Source organism: Sus scrofa, chromosome 1, assembly GCF_000003025.6.
Source record: "Sus scrofa isolate TJ Tabasco breed Duroc chromosome 1, Sscrofa11.1, whole genome shotgun sequence".
Classification (NCBI taxonomy): domain Eukaryota; kingdom Metazoa; phylum Chordata; class Mammalia; order Artiodactyla; family Suidae; genus Sus; species Sus scrofa.
This window is the reverse complement of record NC_010443.5, coordinates 265,710,012-265,732,054: the sequence shown is the minus strand read 5'-3', so window position 1 is coordinate 265,732,054 and position 22,043 is coordinate 265,710,012. Positions and strand designations below refer to the sequence as shown.

The 22,043-nt window shown below is 38.8% G+C and overlaps 1 protein-coding gene across 2 annotated transcripts in view; it reads left to right on the top strand.

Annotated features, from left to right (window-relative positions):
- SCAI (suppressor of cancer cell invasion) overlaps positions 1–21,411 on the top strand; it is a 156,456-nt gene extending 135,045 nt beyond the window's left edge. For both annotated transcript variants that reach the window (XM_021068616.1, XM_003122166.6), the window contains exons 16-18: positions 2,260–2,433; positions 2,637–2,737; positions 15,395–21,411. In XM_021068616.1, the coding sequence (XP_020924275.1) occupies positions 2,260–2,433; positions 2,637–2,737; positions 15,395–15,541 (422 nt within the window). In that variant the 3' untranslated portion in view covers positions 15,542–21,411. The remainder of the gene's footprint in view (positions 1–2,259; positions 2,434–2,636; positions 2,738–15,394) is intronic.

The window sequence follows — 22,043 nt, the reverse complement described above, 5'->3', positions numbered from 1 at the left end:
AACTCAGGCACTTACTAGCTATACGACCTTGGAATGTTACTTAGCCATTCTGTGCCTCAGTTTCTTTCTGATCCAATAGAAATAATAAAAGTACCTACCTCATTAAATAATTCTAGGTACACAGTAAGTATTCAGAATATGCTGTCATTATTACTGATACGTTCATTGTAATATACGTCCTTAACATTTCTTGGTCCAGTATCCTATCATCTGTGCTATAACGCTTAGACCTCTCGTCCCTTGAATGTACCCCTTCTGGACACAAAACTAGCAGATACCTAAGTATTTGGATGTCAGATTAAGTCCCTGTACCTCCGGTATCTGAAGCCTGCAGTTCTCTCTTTAACCAAGAGTTACTTCATTCGTTCAACAAGCATTTATCAACATTTATTTACCACGTACTATGCTAAGCACTGACAATTACACTCTGACCATAAAAAGTTACGTTGCTCACAGAGTCACATGTCTAGTAGAAGACATAGACAATCTAACAGGTGATTACTGTAGGCGCTTAGTGTTTCTTAGGAGGAAGCACAGGGAACACATAAGATGAACTCCTAACCAGCCCATGAGAGTGAAGAAAGTGGATGAAATGATGTCTAAAGTGGAGCTGAAGAATATGTAGAACTAGGTGCTTGAATAAGAGTGTTCTGGGAGTTCCTGTCGTGGCTCAGCAGTAACGAACCCAACTAGTATCCACGAGGACGTGGGTTCAATCCCTGGACTCAGTGCGTTAAGGATCTGGCGTTGCCATGAGCTGTGGTGTAGGTTGCAGATGCGGTTGGGATCCTGCGTTGCTGTGGCTCTGGTGTAGGCCAGTGGCTACAGCTCCAATTTGACCCCTAGCCTGGGAACATGCTGCAGGGATGGTCCTAAAAAGCAAAAAAAAAAAAGTCTTCTAGCTGAGAAATAGCATATGAGCCCTGAGATAACAGCTCTGCAATGAGAGAGTTTAGGGAGCATTTAGACGCATGAGAGCGGTTCCTGCCAGTTTTAAAGGGTAGAGTTTGAGATTGTGTGACTGAATTATGAAAACCCTTCAAGATTTGTTAAGAGATTTAAATGGAGGACAGTGGGGCACCATTAAAAAAGGTTTTAAACAGAGGAGCATCATGAAAGAGCATTCTGTTCACCTTGTGAAGTGCTGGAGAGGAGCATGGATGAGCCCAGAGAACCAGTAGGACTCGGTGATGGACTGGATGCAAGGGGGTCAGGGAGAAGAGGCAGGGATGCACGTCCGGTTCTGGCTGAGGTGCTGGTAGAGATGGTGATACTAGATAAGAAGCAGATGTATAGGCGAACCAAAGGAAAGGAATCTGCTTTCGAGTTTGGGCATGTTGAGTTGGAGGTTATCGTTGAGAGTTGGGTTGAATACAGTAGTCTGGAGCTACTCTGTCCTGTAGAAAGATAATGGGAGTCACATGTGACTTTAAGTTTTCTAGTAGCCACACTACAAAAAGGTAGAAACTGGAAGTTTCTGTGTGGCACAGCGGGTTAAGGATCCAGCATTCCCTCACGTGTGGTGCAGGTCACAGCTGCAGCATGAGTTTGATCCTTGGCCTGGGAATGTTCACATGCCTTGGACGCAGCCAACAAAGAAAAGGAAAAACGAAAGAAAAGGTAGAAACAAACAGGTGAAATGAATGTTAACAGTGCATCTTTTTGTATCTTTTATTCTTCACAGTGTGTCTCAATTTGGACCAGTCACCTTTTAAGTGTCTGGTGGCTGCTGTGGGACAGCACAATTCTACTCCTGAGGAGCTCAGTTTTCTGCAGATAGAGAATTGGGAGTTAGGAGGCATCTAAATGATAGCTGAAATTATGGGAGTAGTTGAGAACAGCAATGTGTAGAAAGAAAATACTGATACTTAAGGGACAGGAAGAGAAAGAGCAAACTAATGAAGGAAAAAGGAAAGAGATTGGCAATTCTGGTGCTTCTCAGAGAGTTCCATCAGGAGCTGCCTGGGATCCAGTACTTGCCATGTTTGCATGGAAGTTGTTAGTTGGAGAGAAAAAAGCAAGGGAATATATTAAATTTCCATTTTTCTTAAGTTCATGAGATTCTATCTCGAGTTTTTTCAGCAGACAGCAACATACCTGGGATATGTTTTTATAGTTCCAGCATCTACTTAGTTGAATTATCATTTCATTATATAGGTTCAGTTTTATAAATTGTCAGTACATTGAGACATTCCTCAAATGCATTAATTATCTTTTGCAAAACTGTTGTCTCTATATATAACATGTTTGTTATTACAGATCAATCTCAACGAGGTAGCCTCTTCACTCTCTTTTTGAACAACCCTCTAATGGCCTTCCTATTTGTCTCTGGATTGTCAAGCATGCGTAGAGGCCTCTGGGAAAAGTGTCAAGAATATCTTCGAAAAATCAACCGTGATATTGCCCAGCTGCTGACCCATTCACGTTCAATAGGTACCCTACTAATCCAACTGCACACTTAATGGAATGTACTTTCATGGTTTCCAATTGTTGAAAACTGTTTTAAATTGTTCAAATTTTTAAAGGTATTTCTTAAAGGCAGGAAAGTCGAGAAGGTTTTCCTGAACCTTTCTTCCCTTTTAATAAGCATTTTCCACTTATGTATCCTTTTACTGCCACTTTTCTCCTCTTTGCAGATCAGGCATTTCTCCAGTTTTTTGGAGATGAATTTCTTCGCTTGCTTCTCACAAGATTTATCTTTTGTTCAGCCACCATGAGGATGCACAAGATTTTTCGGGTAGGCAGATAATGTTATTAAAGATCAGTTTTGCAATGTAGCAGTCATGTATTATATCATACCTATATTAAATAAACTTTGAATAGATCCAAAATAATATTCACAAGTTAATACATAAGTTGTAAAGATGAATAATATAAAACATCTGAGTACCTACCATTCAGTTTAAGTAGAAAGTGTTCATTATCTTTGAGGCCTCTCTCCGGGTCTTCCCTCATCTTATCTCCTTCTCAAATGAAACTAAAATCCTGAATTTTATCATTGTCATTTACTTCTCGTTATAGTTTTTTGCTTTTTTGTGTTGTTTGTTTGCTTGGCCACCCCACAGCGTATGGAGTTCCTGGGCCAGGAATCAGATCTAAGCTGCAGCTGCAGCCTATGTCACAGCTGTGGCAATACTGGATCCTTAACCCACTGTGCCGGGCCAGGGATCAAACCTGAGTCCCGGTGCTGCAAAGACGCTGCCGATAGAAATTCCCAGCCTAGGGGTCGAATCAGAGCTGCAACTGCCAGCCTACAGCACAGCAACACTGGATCCTTAACCCACTCAGCAAGGGCAGGGATTGACTCTGCATCCTATGGTTACTGTGTCAGGTTCTTAACCTGCTGAGCCACAACAGGAACCCCAGCTGACTACGTGGCTTTCATTCAGCTGTTTTCACTGCTGTGTAGGATTCCGTTTGACTACACATCACAAACTCCTCCTCTATTCTACTGATAATGGCCATTTGGGTTGTTTCTAGATTGTTAGTATGATAAATGATGCCACTGTGAAATCTTCCTTCAGTTTTCTGACACACATGTAAGATTTTCCCTGGAGTACATACCTAGTAGTGGACTGCGAGGTGAGAGAGTTAGATGTATCCAGCCTTACTAGTTAAGCTGTGGTCGTACCAGTTTACACTTGCACCAACTGTGTATAAGAGTTGCTGTTGCTCTAATCCTGGCTACCAGTCGTTGCAGTCATTCTTTACGTTTCCTGTGAATCTGGTGGGTGTAAGTAGTAGCTCGTCGTGGTTTCAGTTTTTAGTTTCTGCCTTACTATGGAGGTTGAACAGCTTTACATGTGTGTTATTCTGTGTTCTTCTTTATGAAAAGTATATTCAAGTCTTTGGTCTATTTTGCTCTAAGTAGGCTATTTCTGTGTATTTATATAATAACTATGTAACCTATTCATTGAGGGCTTTTTTTGTTTTTTTTGTTTTTTTGTGTTTTTTTTTGGTCTTTTTGGGGACACACCTGCAGCATATGGAAGTTCCCAGGCTAGGGGTCGAATCGGAGCTATAGCTGCCAGCTTATGTCACAGCTACAGCAATGCCAGATCCGAGCCTCATCTGTGACCTACACCACAGCTCACGGCAACACCGGCTCCTTAACCCACTGGGCGAGGCCCAGGATTGAACCCGCTGCGTTCTCATGGATACTTGTTGGGTTCGTTACTGCTGAGCCACAATGGGAACGCCTCATTGAGGTTTTAAAAAAATTTATCCATTATATTTTCCACTTCTGACAAGTAACATTTGATTCTTTTTCAAGTATGCTTAAATATTTTTAAAAGTCTTTTGCAATTTTTAGTTTAAAATTTTTTTCCATTTTATTACAATTTTAAAATGTAAAAGAGCTGTGCAGTGAATACCCATATACACACTAGCTAGATTCTGTAGTTAACATTTAGATATATTTACTTTCTTACAAATTGCCCATTTATCCCTCTCTTTTCATTTATCAATTCATCTCAGTTTTTTGATGCATTTTGAAGTAAATTGTGAACTTCACCCCTCAACACTTCATCATGCATATAAATAACTGGAATTTACATTTATGCGTTTTATTTATTTACTTTTTCTAATGTAAAGTTTACATACAGTGAAATGCACAGAACTGAAGTGTGCCATTAGATGAATTTCGACAAATGCATACAGCTGTATAACTAAGACTCCAATTGTGATACATTATAGCATCATTCCAGAAAATTCTCTCCACACCCCTTTCTAGTCAGTCCACTACCCATTACTCCAGAGGCAACGCCCTTTTTATTATTTCTACTAGATTGGTGTCACCTGTTCATAAACTTGACTTAACACAATGTGAATCTTTGATCAAGCATATTGTTCTTAAGAGTCATCTGTGTTGTTGCTTAAGCTCATTCCTTCTGAGTAGTTCCATTGTCTGAATATATCACAGTTTATTTAGGCCTCCTCCTTTTGATGAATACCTGGGCAGTTTTAAATTTTTGACTATTATAAATAAAGCTATTGTGAACATTTCGGTAAAGGTCTTTTGCAAACACGTTTTGAATTTTCTTGGTCGTAGTGTAGGTATATATTTGGTTGGTTGGTTGTTTGATTTGCTTTTTAGGGCCACACCTGCGGCATATGGAAGTTCCCAGGCTAGGGGTCGAATTGGACTCAGCCACAGCCACAGCCACAGCTATGCAGGATCCAAGCCGCGTCTGCAAACCACACCACAGCTCATGGCAGCGCTGGATCCTTAAACCACTTTGCCAGGCCAGGGATCGAACTGGCAACCTCATGGTCACCAGCCATATTTGTTTCCACTGCATCACAACAGGAACTCCTACATTTAGTTTTATAAGAAATTTCCAGGCTTTCTCTCATTTTATATTCTCAGCGATTGCGTGCGAAAAGTGCGCTACATCCTTGCCAGCTCATGGTGTGGTCAGTCTTAGATTTCAGCCAAACTGGTGGGTTTATAGTGATATCTCATGGTAGTTTCATTTTGTATTTCACAGATGAATAAGAATATTGGAACATTGTTTCATGTGCTTATTAGCTCTGTTTTATCCCATTCTGTGGCTTGCCTTTTTATTTTCCTAACAGTGTCTTTTAAAGATTTTAAACTTAAAAAAAAATTTTTTTTTGGTCTGCACCTAAGGCATGCAGAAGATTCTAGGCCAGGGATCGAACCTGCACCACTGCAGTGACAACGCCAGATCCTTAACACACTGAGCCGCAAGGGAACTCCAGAACATCTAAAATTTTGATGAAGTTTCAACTAATCAATTTTTTTCTTTTTGTGGTATGTCTTCTCTCAGAAATCTTTGTCTATCCAAAAGTCACAAAGATTTCTCTATGTTTTCCTTTAGCAGTTTTATAGTTTTAGCTTTTTCATGTAGGTCTATGCTGTGAGTTAATTTTTGTTTACAATGTGAAGTAAGGGTTAAAATCTGTGGGGTTTTTTTTCGTTTGTTTGTTTTTTTTGTTTTTTGTCTTTTTACCATTTCTTGGGCTGCTCCCGCGGCATATGGAGGTTCCCAGGCTAGGGGTCGAATTGGAGCTGTAGCTGCCGGCCTGCGCCAGAGCCACAGCAACACAGGATCCGAGCCACATCTGCGATCTACATCTCAGCTCATGGCAACGCCGGATCCTTAACCCACTGAGCAAGGCCAGGGATCGAACCTGCAACCTCATGGTTCCTAGTCGGATTCATTAACCACTGCGCCACGACGGGAACTCCTGTGGGGTTTTTTTTCAATGCGGATATGAAATTGATGTAGTATCTCTTGGTGGAAAGATTATCCTTTTTTCATCAAATTGTTTTTCTTACTTTTCTGAAAATAAGTCAAGCATGTATGTATAGGAATATTTCTGGACTCTAACTTCTATTCCATTGGTTTATACCATTTTTCTCAAATATACTACTTCCTTCGATGATTGTAGCTTTATAGTAAGTCTGAAATCCTTGTAGTGTGAGTCCCCCCCTCCCAAAAATGTTTTAGGTGTTTTAGTTGTTCTAGATTCTTTGCATTAGCTATGTGAGTTTTAGCATCACCTTTACATTTTGATTCAGATTGCATTTAATCTAGGTAATCAATCTGTGGAGTGTTCTTATTTTAATAATATAAAAATCTTCCAATCAATTAATATGATATATCTCCTCATTTATTTATATCTTCTTTAGTTTCTCTCAATGGTATTTTGTGGTTCTCAACATACAAGCCTTACATGTGTCCTCCTGATTGTATTCCAAAATATTTCAAGTTTGGGGATGATTTGTAAATATAATTATATTTTTCATTTCATTTTCCAATTATTTGTTCAATTTAAAAAAAAAAAAATTTACCATGGAGTTCCCATTGTGGCTCAGCGGAAGTGAATCTGACTAATATCCACGAGGACACAGTTTGATCCCTGGCCTCGCTCAGTGGGTTAAGGATCCAGCCTTGCCTTGAGCTGTGGTGTAGGTCCCAGACACGCTGTGGCTGTGGCATAGGCCAGCAGCTACAACTCCAGTGTGACCCCTAGCCCGGGAACCTCTATATGCCATGGGTATGGCCCTAAAAAGGCAAAAATAAAAATAAATAAAAATTAACCTTGTATCTTGCAGTTTTGTTAAACTGAAGTATTAGTTCTGTTAGCTTTTTAAATGTATTCCTAAGGCTTTCTGTGTAATGATCATGTCATCTTCAGACAAAAACAATTTTACTTCTTCCTTTCCAATCTGTATACCTTTTTAAAAGTTTGTGCGTGTATAGGTCTTCCAGAAAAGTAATGAGTAGAAGTCATGAGAATGAATATCCTTATCTTGTTCTTGGTTTTAAGGGAAAAATTAATCATTTACTATAAATGATAATGTTCATTGTTAGTTTTCCATAGATATCCTCTTTCAGGTTGACTGAGCTCCTTTCTCTTCCTAACCTACTGAGAGTTTTTATCAGGAATGAGTATGAAAGATTGTCATATACTTTTTTTTCTGCATTAATTGATCTGATATATCTTAATTCTGTTAACATGGTATGTAACATTGATTGAGTTTCTAATAAACTCAGCCTCGTATATCTGGGCTAGACATACTTTGTGGTCATGTAGTATCCTTTTGCATAGCTGGATCAATTTGCTAACATTTCATTATGGATTTTACATCTGTTTTTATGAGTGATTATAGTATTTAATTTTCTTTTCTTTTAATGTCTTCATGTGTTGTTTTTTTTATCGGGGTAGTACTGATTTCATAAACTAAGTTGGGATGTGTTTCATTCTTTTGTATTTCTTTTTTTTTTTGCTATTTCTTGGGCTGCTTCCATGGCATATGGAGGTTTCCAGGCTAGGGGTCTAATCGGAGCTGTAGCTGCCAGCCTACACCAGAGCCACAGCAACACGGGATCCGAGCCGCGTCTGCAACATACACCACAGCTCACGGCAACGCCAGATCCTTAACCCACTGAGCAAGGGCAGGGACCGAACCTGCAACCTCATGGGTCCTAGTCAGATTCGTTAACCACTGCGCCACGACGGGAACGCCTATTCTTTTGTATTTCTTAAAGAATTTCTTTAGGATTAGTTGTTTCTTCCTTGAATGGTTGATAGAATTCATCAGTGGAGGGAGTTCCTTGGTGGTCGAGTGGTTAGAATTCAGTGGTTTCACCACTGTGATCCAGTTTCAATCCATGGTCTGGGAACTGAGATCCCACATCAAGCTGTTGCAATGATGAAAAAAATGAAAAAAAAAATTTTTTTTGGTCTTTTTAGGACCACACCTGTGGCCTATGGAGGTTCCCAGGCTAGGGTTCAAATCGGAGCTGTAGCTGCTGGCCTATGCCACAGCCACAGCAACACGGGATCCAAGCCACGTCTACAACCTACACCACAGCTCACAGCAATGCCAGATCCTTAACCCACTAAGCAGGGCCGGGGATCGAACCTACGTCTTCATGGATACTGGTCAGATTCATTTCCACTGAGCCACGATGGGAACTCCCCCAAAAAAATTTTTAATGAAGAAAGAGTTAAAAGAATTAATCAGTGAAGTCATCTGGACCTGGAGTTTTCTTTGGGGGGATGTTTTAAATTATGAATTCAATTTCAAAGGCTTGTTTTCTATTTTTTTCTTAGTCAATTTTAATTACTGTGTCTTGCAAGTCGTTTGTGTGGTTTATTGCCAAAATGTTATTGATAAGATTCCATTATCCTTTTAATCTCTGCAGACTTTCTAGTGATCTTTCATGCTTCATATTCCTGTCTTTTTTGTTTCTTTTATAGCCTAGCTAAGGGTTTATTAAAGTGAATGATCTTTCCAAATAAACAGCTCTTGCTTTCATTGATTTTTTTTTTTTTACTACTGTTTGTCTCTTTTCTATTTATTTCCGTTTACACTCATTGTTATTCTTATTTCTAATTATTTTGACTTTAATTTGCTCTTTTAATTTCTATATTTTAAAACTTAGATTCAAAACCTCTTTCCTCTTCTAATATAGTCACCTATCTTTTAAACAATGCTTTAGTTATTTGATTTTAAATCTTTTAAGTTTATCGAGACTTGTTTTATGACCCATGATATGAATTATCTTGGTGAAGGTTCTTTCTGCCCTTGAAAAGAATATGGATTCTGCTCTTATTAGATGGAGTGATGTATAAATGTCAATTCAATTTGATGTCCAACTGTTTTAAATAGTGTTCTTCAAGTCTTCAATATTCTTACTGATTTTCTGTCTGCTTATTTTATTCCTGACAGAAGAGTATCTAAACCTCTAATTATAACTGTGAATTAGTTTCTTATTTCAGTGCTATTTTTTCATTGTGCATTTTAAAGCTGTTACTGAGTTCATATATACTTAGGGTTGTTCTTTCTTCTTCTTCTTTTTTTTTTTTTTTTTTTTGTCTTTTGTCTTTTTAGGGCCGTATCAGTGGCATATGGAGGTTCCCAGGCTAGAGGTCAGATTGGAGTTATAGCCGCCGGCCTACACCACAGCCACAGCAACTCGGGATCCGAACCACGTCTGCAGTCTACACCACAGCTCACGGTGACACCAGATCCTCAACCCACTGAGCAAGGCCAGGGATCAAACCCACAACCTCATGGTTACTAGTCAGGTTCATTAACCACTGAGCCATGAGGGTAACTCCTGTTATTTCTTTTAGTTGAAATTACCCATTCATCATTATGAAATGTCTGTCTTTATGTGTGGTCATATTCCTCATTCTGCAGTCTAGTTTTTTTGATGATAAAATAACTATACCTGGGAGTTCTCTGGTGGCTGAGTGGTTAAGAATTCAGTGTTGTCATTGCTGTGGCTTGGATCACTGCTGTGGTGTGTGTTTGATTCCTGGCCAGGAAACTTTTGCATGCCACAGGCGTGGCCAAAAAAAATAAAACAAAACTATACCTGTTTTCTTCTGGCTTGTGTTTGTTTGGCAAATCTTATTTTATCCTTTTAATCTATGTCTGTCTCTCTCTCTCTTTTTTTTAAGGGCCGCACCCGCAGTATATGGAAGTTCCCAGGCTAGGGGTCGAATCAGAGCTATAGTTGCCAGCCTACACCACAGCCACAGCAACATGGGATCGGAGCCACGTCTGCAACCTACGCCACGGCTCAAGGCACCACCAGATCCTTAACCCATTGAGTGAGGCCAGGGGTTGAACCCACAACCTCGTGGTTCCTAGTCAGATTTGTTGCTGCTGTGCCATGACAGGAACTCGTGGTTTTTTGTTTTGTTTTGTTTTGTTTAGTTTTTTAGGGCTCTACTTGTGGCATGTGGAAGTTCCCAGGCTAGGGGTGAAATCAGAGCTGCAGCTGCTGGCCTACACCACAGCCACAGCAACACCAGATCCAAGCTGCATCTGTGACCTACACTGAAGCTCGCAGCAATGCTGGATCCCTAACCCACTGAGCAAGGGCCAGGAATCTAACTTGCCTCCTCATGGATACTAGTTGGGTTCTTAACCCACAGAGCCACAATGGGAACCCCTGCCCTATGTCTCTCTTGATATAAAGTGGACTTCTTTTCAGCAGCACTAGATAGATCCTGCTTTTTTATCTAGTTTGACCATCTCTACCTTTTTACTTGATGCTTTTTGTTTAAAATTACATTGAAATTAATGTAATTTTTGAGTTCCCTTTGTGGCTCAGTGGGTTAAGAACCCGACATAGGGTCTGTGAGGATGTGGATTCAATCCCTGGCCTTGCTCAGTGGGTTAAGGATCTGTCTTTGCTGTGGCTGTAGTGTAGGATGGTAACTGCTGTTCCGATTCAAGCCCTAGCCCAGGAACTTCCATGTGCCGCAGGTGTGGCCATAAAAGGAAAAAAATTAATTAATACAATTTTTAATATAGTTTGATTTAAATAAACCATTATTTGTTTTCTATTTGTCCTGCTGTGTTTTTTAAATTTTTTTCTTTCTCTCCTGCCTTCGTTTTCTTTCTTTCTTTTTTTTTTTTTTTTGTTTTAATGGCCACACCTGTGGCATATGGAAGGCCAGGCTAGGGGTCAAATTGAGCTGCCAGCCTACATCAAAGCCACAGCAATGCAGGATCCGAGCTGCGTCTGCAACCTACCCCACAGCTCATGGCAACACGCCAGATGCTCAACCCACTGAGCAAGGCCAAGGATTGAACCCAAGTCCTCAGGGATCACAGAAGGGTTCGTTGCCACTGAGCCATGACAGGAACTCCCCTGCCTTCATTTTCTTTTGAATTAATTGAAATTTCGTTTTGTTTTAGAATTTTAACAACACTATTGATTTATGCAATATCTCTTGTTTTTCTTTCTTTTTTCTTTTTGTAGCTGCACCTGCGGCATAGGGAGGTTCCCCGGGCCAGGGATTGAATCTAAGTCACAGCTGCAGCCACATAGATCCTTTAACCCAGTGTGCTAGGTTGGGAATTGAACTGCCCCTCTGCAGCAACCTGAGCCGCTGCAGATAGGTTCTTAACCCACTATGCCATGGCAGGAACTCCTTGGTTTGCTTTTCTGATACCATTTCATGCTTAATGTAATTATCTTACGATTGTATTCTTCCATTTTCTCCCTCCCATTCTCTACTATTACCATCCTTCACTTGACTTTTCCGTATAAGTATATACTCTTCAATACTTTCTGGTTATCATAGCATTAAACTGTCAATTATCTTTTTAAAAATTTTTAATGAGGGAAAAGCTTATATAGTTATTTCTGGCACTCAGTTTCTTTCTTTAGATTTCATTTTCCTTCTGATATCATTTTTCTAACCACAGAATTTCCTTTATTATTTCTTAGAGTGCAAATCTGGTAATGGTTTTCTCATTACTTATTTATCTGAAACAGTCTTTATTTCACTCTGATTTTTTTGCAAACCATGTTTTTTTGTTTTGTTTTGTTTTTTGTTTTTGTATATTTAGGGCTGCCTCCATGGCATATGGCGCTTTCCAGGCTAGGGGTTCAAATCGGAGCTGTAGCTGCCGGCCTACATCACAGCTCACGGCAGCGCCAGATCCTTAACCCGCTGAGCGAGGCCAGGGATTGAACCGCATCCTCATGGATACTAGTCAGATTCGTTTCTGCTGAGCCACAATGGGAAACCCCCCTGGGTTATTTAGAAATATGTTTTTTAGTGTCTAAAACTTGGGAATTTTCAAGATATCTTACTGACTTCTAATTTAATTTCTTCGTAGTCAAATAAAACACTTTGTATGATTTGAGTCCTTTTAATTTATTAAGATTTGAGGGAGTTCCCATCGTGGCGCAGTGGTTAACGAATCCGACTAGGAACCATGAGGTTGCGGGTTCGGTCCCTGCCCTTGCTCAGTGGGTTAACGATCCGGCGTTGCCGTGAGCTGTGGTGTAGGTTGCAGACGCGGCTCGGATCCCGTGTTGCTGTGGCTCTGGCGTAGGCCGGTGGCTACAGCTCCGATTCAACCCCTAGCCTGGGAACCTCCATATGCCGCGGGAGCAGCCCAAGAAATAGTAACAACAACAACAAAGACAAAAAAAAAAAAAAAAAGATTTGATTTATTGTCCAGAATGTGGTCTATAATGGTAAATGTTCTAGGGACACTGGAAATGAATGTATATGCTGCTACTGTTGGGTGAAGAGTTCTATGAATGTCTGTTAGATCATGTTGATTGATAATGTTGTTCAAGTTCATGATCCTTACGGATTTTCTGAATATTTGTTCTGTTACTGCAGTGTGTAATATATCTTTTCATTTTCCTCTGGTTGTTTTTAAGATTTCCCTCTTTTGGAGTTCCCATCGTGGCTCAGTGGTTAACGAATCTGACTAGGAACCATGAGGTTGCGGGTTCGATCCCTGGCCTCGCTCAGTGGGTTAAGGATCTGGTGTTGCCGTGAGCTGGGGTGTAGGTTGCAGAAGCGGCTGGGATCCCGCGTTGCTGTGGCTGTGGTGTAGGCCGGCTGCTACAGGCTCTGATTAGACCCCTAGCCTGGGAACCTCCATATGCTGTGGGAGCGGCCCTAGAAATGGTAAAAAGATGAAAAAAAAAAATTTTTTTTTTTTGTCTTTTTATTGGTTTCCTGCACTTTAGTTATGATGTACTACCTCGATATGGTTTTCTTCGTATTTTTTCCTGCTTGGGCTTTGTTGAGTATCTTGGTTCTATCTAAATATCAAGATATTTAAAATATTTTAGGATATTTTAAGCCATTATTTCTTCAAATATTTTTTTTCCCTTCCCTTTCTTTCTGAAACATCAATTACATATATGTTCAACAACCTAATATTGTCCTATGGGTCATTGATTTTGCTCTTCATTTAAAAAAAAATCTGTTGTCTCTCTGTGTTTCAGTTTCTATTGCTGTCTTCAAGTTTACTGACGTTTCTTTTTTTTTTTTTTTTTTTTTTTTTTTTTTTTGTCTTTTTGTCTTTTTGCTATTTCTTGGGCCGCTCCCGCGGCATATGGAGGTTCCCAGGCTAGGGGTCGAGTCGGAGCTATAGCCACTGGCCTACGCCAGAGCCACAGCAACTCGGGATCCGAGCCGCGTCTGCAGCCTACACCTCAGCTCACGGCAACGCCAGATCCTTAACCCACTGAGCAAGGCCAGGGATCGAAACCACAACCTCATGGTTCCCAGTCAGATTCGTTAACCACTGCGCCACGATGGGAACTCCTACTGACGTTTCTAATGTGCTCTTATTCCTAAGTCCACTTAGTTTTTCATTTTAGGGATTACTTTTTTTTCATTCTAGAAGTTCTTTTTAACATTTTCCATTTTCTCTTCTCATTATGTTTTCTTTTGTGCTCTTGAATGAATAATAATAGCTCAAGTCCTTACCTACTAATTTATAGGTTTGTTTTTATTATTTTCCCTACTGATTAGTGGTCTTATATTCCTAATTCTTTGTGTGTCTAGTAATTTTCTGTTAGACTGTGAGCCTTGTGAGTTTTCTGATTTCAGATTCAGGATTTTGTTGCCTTTCTTTAAAGAGTGTTGAGCTGGGTTCTCACAGGAATTAAGTTGCTTGAATATCTTTTGACCTTTCCATGCTTTTTTAAGCTTTTTAAGGGTGAATTTTTTAGGGTAGTGTTAGCATACAGATACAGGCTTCTTTCAGCCTAATACTAAGAAGCATGATTTCTCTGGCGCTCTTTCATATGCCCACTATTTCAATACACATTCTCCCTTCTGGGAGGTGTTTGATCAGTACTCAAACATCCCCCAGCCCTGCGTGAGCTGAGAGAATTGTTCAGTTTACTGTAATCCTCTAGGAGTTCTTGGGGTTGATTGCTAATTTCTTTTTTTAGGTTTTTGAACATTTCCTTATTGTCGGTCTTCATAGCATTTAGTGTGGTAAACCAAAATTTGGTCTCTGTAATGTGTAATGACTAAGGCCTACAGGTAGAAGAGAGATAGAAATGACATTTGCAAACATGGACTGTGGAGTTGCCGTTGTGCCTCGTCAGGTTAAGAACCCAACCATCCACGATGATACAGGCTCGATCCGTGGCCTCTCTCAGTGGGTTAAGGATCCGGCGTTGTCATAAGCTGCAGCATAGGTAGCAGATGCGGCTCAGATCTGGTGTTGCTGTGGCTGTGGTGTAGGCTGGCAGCTTCAGCTCCAATTCGACCCCTAGCCTGGGAGCTTCCATATGCCACAGGTATGGCTATAAAAAGAAAAAAAAGGGGGGAAAGAAAGAAATTTCATCCATTTTGGTAGCTTTAATATTTATATCCATGCAGATTATATTAGCGTGTATATTGTATATGTATATGTATATATAGTATGTCAAAAAATTGCTCAAACCTGTTTTCTGAGATACATCCTGAATTTTCAAATTCTGGTTGACGGACAGTTCTATTTGTATAGCTCATTACCTCAAATAAAGTATACCTAAAACCGAAAGCTTTATACTATCCCCACATTATCGCCTCCTTTCCATCTCTTTTTCCTTGAGTAGCTCTCAACTCTTCCTTCAGGTCCTCCATTCCTGAAGTCTTAGTTATTTTTGACACCTCTCTCTCCTGTAATTAAGTTGCCAAGTCCTGCTAATTTGACCTTTTTAGTGTTCCTCCTATCTTTTCCCTCATTTTAATTTTCCCTTCAACATCTGTTTATTTATTTGCTTAACAAATACTTGTTGAAATTCAATAGTAAGTAGGAATCACATGGCTTCCGCAATATAGCATAGTGCCCAAAAGTGATAGGCCCCAGTAACCCCAGTAAATATTTGTGAAATAACTCACTAGATGAATATATTGCGGTGAACCAAAGGAAATGATCATTTTTTAGGGTCAGATGGCCAAACGTCCACACTTTCATATGTTCCACAAATAGATTACCAATAGGAAGGGGAAAAATATGTATTAAGCTACTCGTCAAATACTCCTTGAACAGTAAACAGTAGTATTATTACTCCTGTTAAAAGGTGTATAATGTTCTTTCATTAAACTATCAGACTTGACTTTTCTCTTCTTTGCTTCCCAGGAAACACGAAATTACCCAGAGTCATATCCACAGCTGCCGAGGGATGAAACAGTGGAGAACCCTCATCTCCAGAAGCACATTTTGGAATTAGCATCCATTCTGGATGTGCGAAACGTGTTCCTTGAGAATACCATCGACGACTATTAAAACAGAAGTCCTCTCATGGAAACAAGTTTTCATTTGCCACAGATTTTAAATGGTGCAGTTTTCTAATGTGATGACAGACACATAGTGATGTTACTTAGTTTTTATTTTTTCGATTTAGGACCGCCATTTTAAAAAGAAACCGGAAAAAAATTGTTCAAACTTTTAGGGCAACTGTTTTAAAGTTCACTCTTTCAGGTCTTTTAAAAACTCGATTGATCTTGGAATTTTTATTTTTTGGTTTTGAGGTATGGATACTTACCTCTAACATCTAATCCGCCACTCAAATGGTCACTATTCTCACTCTGAGAAGAGTAAATCCTTTATTTTTGTATAATGAGGAAAATCCAACTCTTATATGTGGACCTTAAATGCTTGGATTTGGAAAATGTGTAATTGTTGACAAAGATGAAACTAGCCAGCATGGACTACTAAGAATCAGGAACAGAGCCCTCCCATAATATTTCTTTTCTTTCCATCTTAGTAAGTAGGAAAATGTGTGATTCTTTGAAGCATAAGCAAGATAGTTCTTGAAATCATTTCATTCATTTAAATGCTGTCAAGATTTCAGAAACGGTATAGGAGTGATTTGGATCCGAAAAGCTAAATCTTTAATGGGGTTCTTGAGGTGAAAAATGTGTTCGTATTTCATTTTATTTGTAGTCTTTGAATGCTGGAAATGAAAGAGAACAGCTTTTAAAGCTTTCAGTCAAATAATCAGATTGTCAGTTTCATAACACAGTGTTTTAGGTATTCCATTTAAACTCATTAATTAATGAGATCAAGTTTAAAAACTGTCTAGATTGAAGTCTGTGGCATATAATACAGAGTTTGTAGTCTCTTTGCCTAGTTTAGATTTATGAGACTTGAAGGTCAGAGATGTTATTAATTTTAGTTGAGGGTAACTGAATTGTTATTTTACCTAAAACGGAAGTTGATTTTTGCATCGACAATTTGGAAGTAGGATTTTTAAAAACTCCTTATATATACATATTTTTTGTCCTTTGAGGGCCGCCCTTGTGGCATTTGGAAGTTCCTAGGCTAGAGATTGAATCGGAGCTTCAGCTGCTGGCCTACATACACCACAGCCACAGCCACACGAGATCTGAGCTGCCTCTGTGACCTACACCGTATCTCATGCCAACGCCTGATCCTTAACCCACTAAACAAGGCCAGGGAACGAACCTGAGTCCTCATGGATACTAGTCGGGTTCCTTACTGCTGAGCCACAATGGGAACTCCAAAAACTCTATATATTTAAATATTTTATGTTCATGCACAAGTTTTTAATTATTTTTATATAGGACTCAGTGTATGGTATAGACGTTTTTGTGATTTTTTCTTCCCTATCATCTCCTTCATAATTTCACAAGTACTAGCTGATTTTTTTCCCCTCTTTTGACTCCACAGCATTCAAGTTCAGAAATCTGTGAATCAGAAGCCCTTCTCCCTAATTTCTGTACAGGCTCACATTCTACCTCTGGCAGTCCCAGGGAAATGAGGTGATTGCTTTTGGTGCCTCTTTCCTATGTCCCTAGGGAAATTTTACCGCAATATTTCTAATGTGGTTTTTATTTCTGACCTAGAGAATAATTTGGATCTAAGTTATTCATATACCTGTTCCAATTTTGCATCTGAAGCCTTGAAGTTATTGTTCTGGAGTTTGGGGGACTTTGTGGTTTTTTAAATTAATGTTGCAAGTTATTTTTGTTTGTTCTTTTAAAGATTATTTCAGAAAGCTTTGGAAAAGTTACTTGGAGAGAGAGTTCCTTTGCTAGTGGATTTTCATTATAAGATAAAGACTGCTTTCCTTTTTTTTTTTTCCCAGTACCTTAATAAACTTTATACCTTTCCTTTCATAGCAGCGTTCACCTGGACCACAGCAATAGACTGTCCTCCGTTATCTGACCTCTTGTTGCAGTTCCCCTGAAGTTCTGTGCCAGTGATGTTCCTAGCAACACATATTCTCCTCTTCTTTGATAATTAAAGTAATTATCATCCTGAGCTTTATCCTCACCTGATTAGCATAAAGAACACTGGTCTGAGAACTAGGAGACCTGAGTTCTAATCCTGGCTTTCCTGGTAATTATCTTTACGCCCTTTGACAGGTGTCTTCGTGTCTCTGCTTTTTTAGCCCTCTCATCTGTAAAATGAAGCCATTGGCCTAAGGTTCTATCCAGTTCTGTGCTTCTGTAATTTGAACTCTTGGTTCCAAAAGTTATTGATTTTTCCACTCTTGCCACCTAGAAAACTAGATTTAGTGTACACAACATTTTCTTGCCTCGATCGTTTTTACCTAGTTTTGTTCAAAAAAAAAAAAAAAAATCTGACTTCCACTTCGTTGTTGTAGAAACTAGTCAGAGAGAGCATCTCCTGAAGATATGAGAGCTTTTGTTATTAGAAACATGTTTGTCTAAGGAGAAGGGGTCTTAGATATCACAACCTGGATTTAGATGATGACATTGCTCCTTAAGCTAATAGTCGTGTAATTTCTTCAGTGGTTAAAAATCTGAGGTGAACTGAAGTGATCTGAGAGGAAACCTGTGCTAAACATTTCTGAACTGTTGTTTCATTCATGCCTTCAAGAAAGATGTGTGTTGAACCACAGCTCTGCTCCAGTCTCTGTTCTAGGCATTGGGGAAGCAGGCAGAGTAGACTTAAAAAAAAAATCTTCGTCTTCATGAAGCTTACATTCTTGTAGGAGGAGTCAGGCAATAAACACAGTAAATAAGTAAATTGATGTTAGAAAGTTGTAAATAGTATGAAAAAAATTTAGAGGGTGGTAAGGGAACACTTTTGTTTGTTTTGAGGCAGAGAATGATGATTAAATGAGCGATCAGTGTGTGGGCCTTATTGACAAGTTTGCATTTGTACCAACACTTTATATTTCTTTCTCTTTTCTGTGGTTTTTGTTTTTTTACTTTTTATCATGAACGTTTTAAACATACACAGAGTTTAATGAACCCTGTGAGACCCACTACCCAGCTTCTACATTTTAAGACCTTACTTTAATTGAGGAAGAGAAAATGAAAAGGGACAATCACCCAGGGAGCTCAAGATAGCAGTGGCAAAGAATCTCATTTTTAATATATGCTGTTCCCCTTTATGAATATAAAACTGTTAAACCCTTTATTTATTTTTAGAATTCATAGAAATTTAAATTTTAGGACTAGGAACAAAGCAACGCAATGGGAAAGAGGGCTTCTTTGCTTTCAAATTGCACAGACTCCCCCTGGAGATTCTGATACAGCCTCTCACCTCACTTAAGAATCACTGCAAACAAATAGTCTCAGAGTGCAAGAAGTCAGTTTTATACCAACCAAAATTAAGCACAATGGAATTGTTTTCTCTTTCTTTATGTTATGTTTCTGAAGTTGGTAAAGCAACTATCGTCCCTATTTTACAGAAGAGAAAGCCGAGACCCCTCCCCAGAACTGTCAGTTTATTCCTAAAGATGAAGCTAGAACTAAAACTCACTCTCTTAATCTCAGCCCAGTCTTTCTGGTAGCTCAGATTGCTTTCTATAATGAACAAGAAAGAAATAATTAGATGTTTATATTTTGGCACAAAAGTTATGGTATTTTTTAAATATATCAAATAATGAAACCAGTAAATCAATCAGTCCTAGCAAATTTTTATTTATTAATTATGAAAAAATCCACAAGTCAGACATTTTATCTTTAATTTTAGCCAGGATATATTCTTTGTGTGTATGTGTGTATGAGTGTGTTCTTCCTAGAAAGTGGTGCTCTTAAAATCTCTCGAAGCACATTTAGAATTTATTGTACCCTTTAAATTTTTACCAAGTTGAAATGTTTTGAGATTGTAGAAGCAAAGTGCAATCCAGTCATGACTTAAATTTTCCTGGTAAAAGATCTGGGTTTTATTTTTTCCTCACTTGTGGCAATATTGCTTTGTTTTCTTCTTGCAGTAGAATTCCCTGAAACAGAGTAGGTGGTTATTGAACTGAATTTCTTTGCGGTAAAGGGAAAAGCAGCATTCTGATTTATTTATCAATTCTGGAGCTTTCTTTAGCATTCTTCTCCAAGTTTAATCTCTGACCTGTGTGAGTTAGCAACCATCTGTCTCTTAGAAGGGTTTTGGAGTCAGTTGAAAAATCTTGTAGTTTTCCACAGAGACTTGTAATCAGCCTGATGATACACAGAGAACATTCTGGACAGGAAATGTAGTAAGTTACCAAGGCCTGCAAATGTGGCTACTGCCTGTGATTCAGAACCACCTCCCCACCCTAAGTGAGTAAAAAGATTTGACATGAATATGAACGGTATGAATCTCCTGGTGATATTTTTGGGTGTACATATTCCTGTATGTTTGGAGAGTAATAAGGATATTTACATCGAGGGCTCTTTTGTTGTCCTTATTTATTTGAAATTCTTATTTTATTTGCAATGGCATGTATATATTTTAGTGATGCTAAATGCAATCTCTGTATACTTTTTGTATATATGTACATATTTGTAAATATATTGGTATGCAGTGATACAGTTTGTGTATATTATATACCCATACCCATTGTGGGCTGAATTTATTTAAGTTCTGTGAGGACATCAGAGTGGCATTGTTCATGCTGCTGTAATTAGGTTGTGGCTGTATCTCATTCATGAGCCTCTGTTTTGAGAGGCTTCTGTGTGGGTAAAATGGGCTGAGTTGAAATTAGGATATGAAGATCTTAACAGAAAGCTCGATATTCTTAGCTTTAAAATCCTCTGCCAATTTCCACCCGAACTGATAAGAAATTAGTGAAATACCTAAGTATGTGAAACTGAGACACCAGCAGGTTCTTAAGCTATATTAGTCTTTTATTTTCTTGACTGTAGTTAGGTATTATTACTGAGTAGTAAAGTATGCATTTATATTGAGAATCAGAGGACAGTGGGAAACACATTACTTTGATCACATTTCAAAATAGATAGGAAAATGTTTTTTTCAATAGGGAAATATTCCTAGTTGCCATTTCAATGCCTGATACTAAATTTTAATTTTGGAACAAATTTTTTTTCACCAGTGTGTCTCATTTTATATCTGTCTCTGTGAGGCAGAAAAAAGGGGCATTAGGTAGGGGAAGGCTCTACCTAGGTGGGGTGGAATTTAAGGAGGAACAGAAGGTTGATTATCTGTATATTTGCAGCAGCTGTGATTAATTTAGTCTTGTCTTGGCATTTCTAACTATAGATTTTTCTTATTGGAGTTGCATATCAAAGATGAGTACGCTCATCTGAGAAAATGCTTCCAGTGAACAAAATGCCTCCAGTTGTATTTCTTTGTCTCTATGAGACCGCTGTGTTCTGCAAATTGATGTATTCACACATGAAGTAGGATTCTTAATATTAGGTGCATGGCGTGCTACAAAATCGGGGCCTTCAAACTTCTGCCCAGGATAACAGGTAGAGGAGGATAAGAGGAGAGTAAGTATGTGCAGTGCCAATTTGTGAACCTATAGAATGTCCCGGAGGTCAAAGTTCGGTTAGTCCCGTCTTCCCTGGGCGTGGTTATTTGCATGGAAGAGCATAGGAGAGGTTTAATATACACCTGAATACATTCACTGCAAAAATTAAGTAGAGGTTATTTTTGCATGATGAAATATAACTGCAAAACAACTGTTTACCCTGTTATTCTTCACAAGATTAAATCTGTCTGCTCCAATATTATCTAAAAAAGTCAGTAGTCAATCTTACCATCCCCCGAAATGTTGCATTTGCCCCTTCATTGTATTTTTAATATAACAGCCAACAATTCACAACACTTCTCAATTACAGTGTTCAATTTTAAATAAAGTTACAATAGCCTTTTTCTTAAATGAATATTGAAATTTAGCAACGTACAATTTCGGAAATAAAATCTGTGAAACCATCCATAAGATCTGATGTTCTATTGTTTTAGTAACAAATCATTTATTGCAATTGGAGAGTAGCAGAATAGATGTTGTGCTATTTAAAATTCATGAGGAGGATCTGGCATTGTCACTGCTGTGGCTGGGTTCAATCTCTGGCCAGGGAGCTTCTGCATGTTACGTGTGCAGCCAAAAAAACAAACACAACTTCATGGAAGTGACTCATGCTTAATGTGGACATTGATTCGAGGAAAGCAGCAGCAATAAAAAGTGTAGTAGATGAGACTGACGTTGTGAATATGACCTCTGACTCTTCAACAGTTGTCAAGCCAGTCACTTTGTAGTTAAATAAGAATTGCTTCAAAAACCAAGCCCTTTCCCCCTATTCTGTAATCTTAGACCCTGATACTTTACACCTGCTCGTGCTGTACCTCCAGTTCTTTCCTGGATACTGTGACCATTTTACCTTAAAACAAAAATTTTTTGAGGCAACTCATCTTCCTCAAACTAGAATTTCAAGACATAATATTACACCATGTCCCAGCTTCAGTGAATTTTTGAACACAGAGACTTACTAAGCATGCCTTGTGTTTAAGGAAAAATAATCGACGTGTGAATGGAATCACCTATTGAAGGCAAGAGTGTTAAGATAAT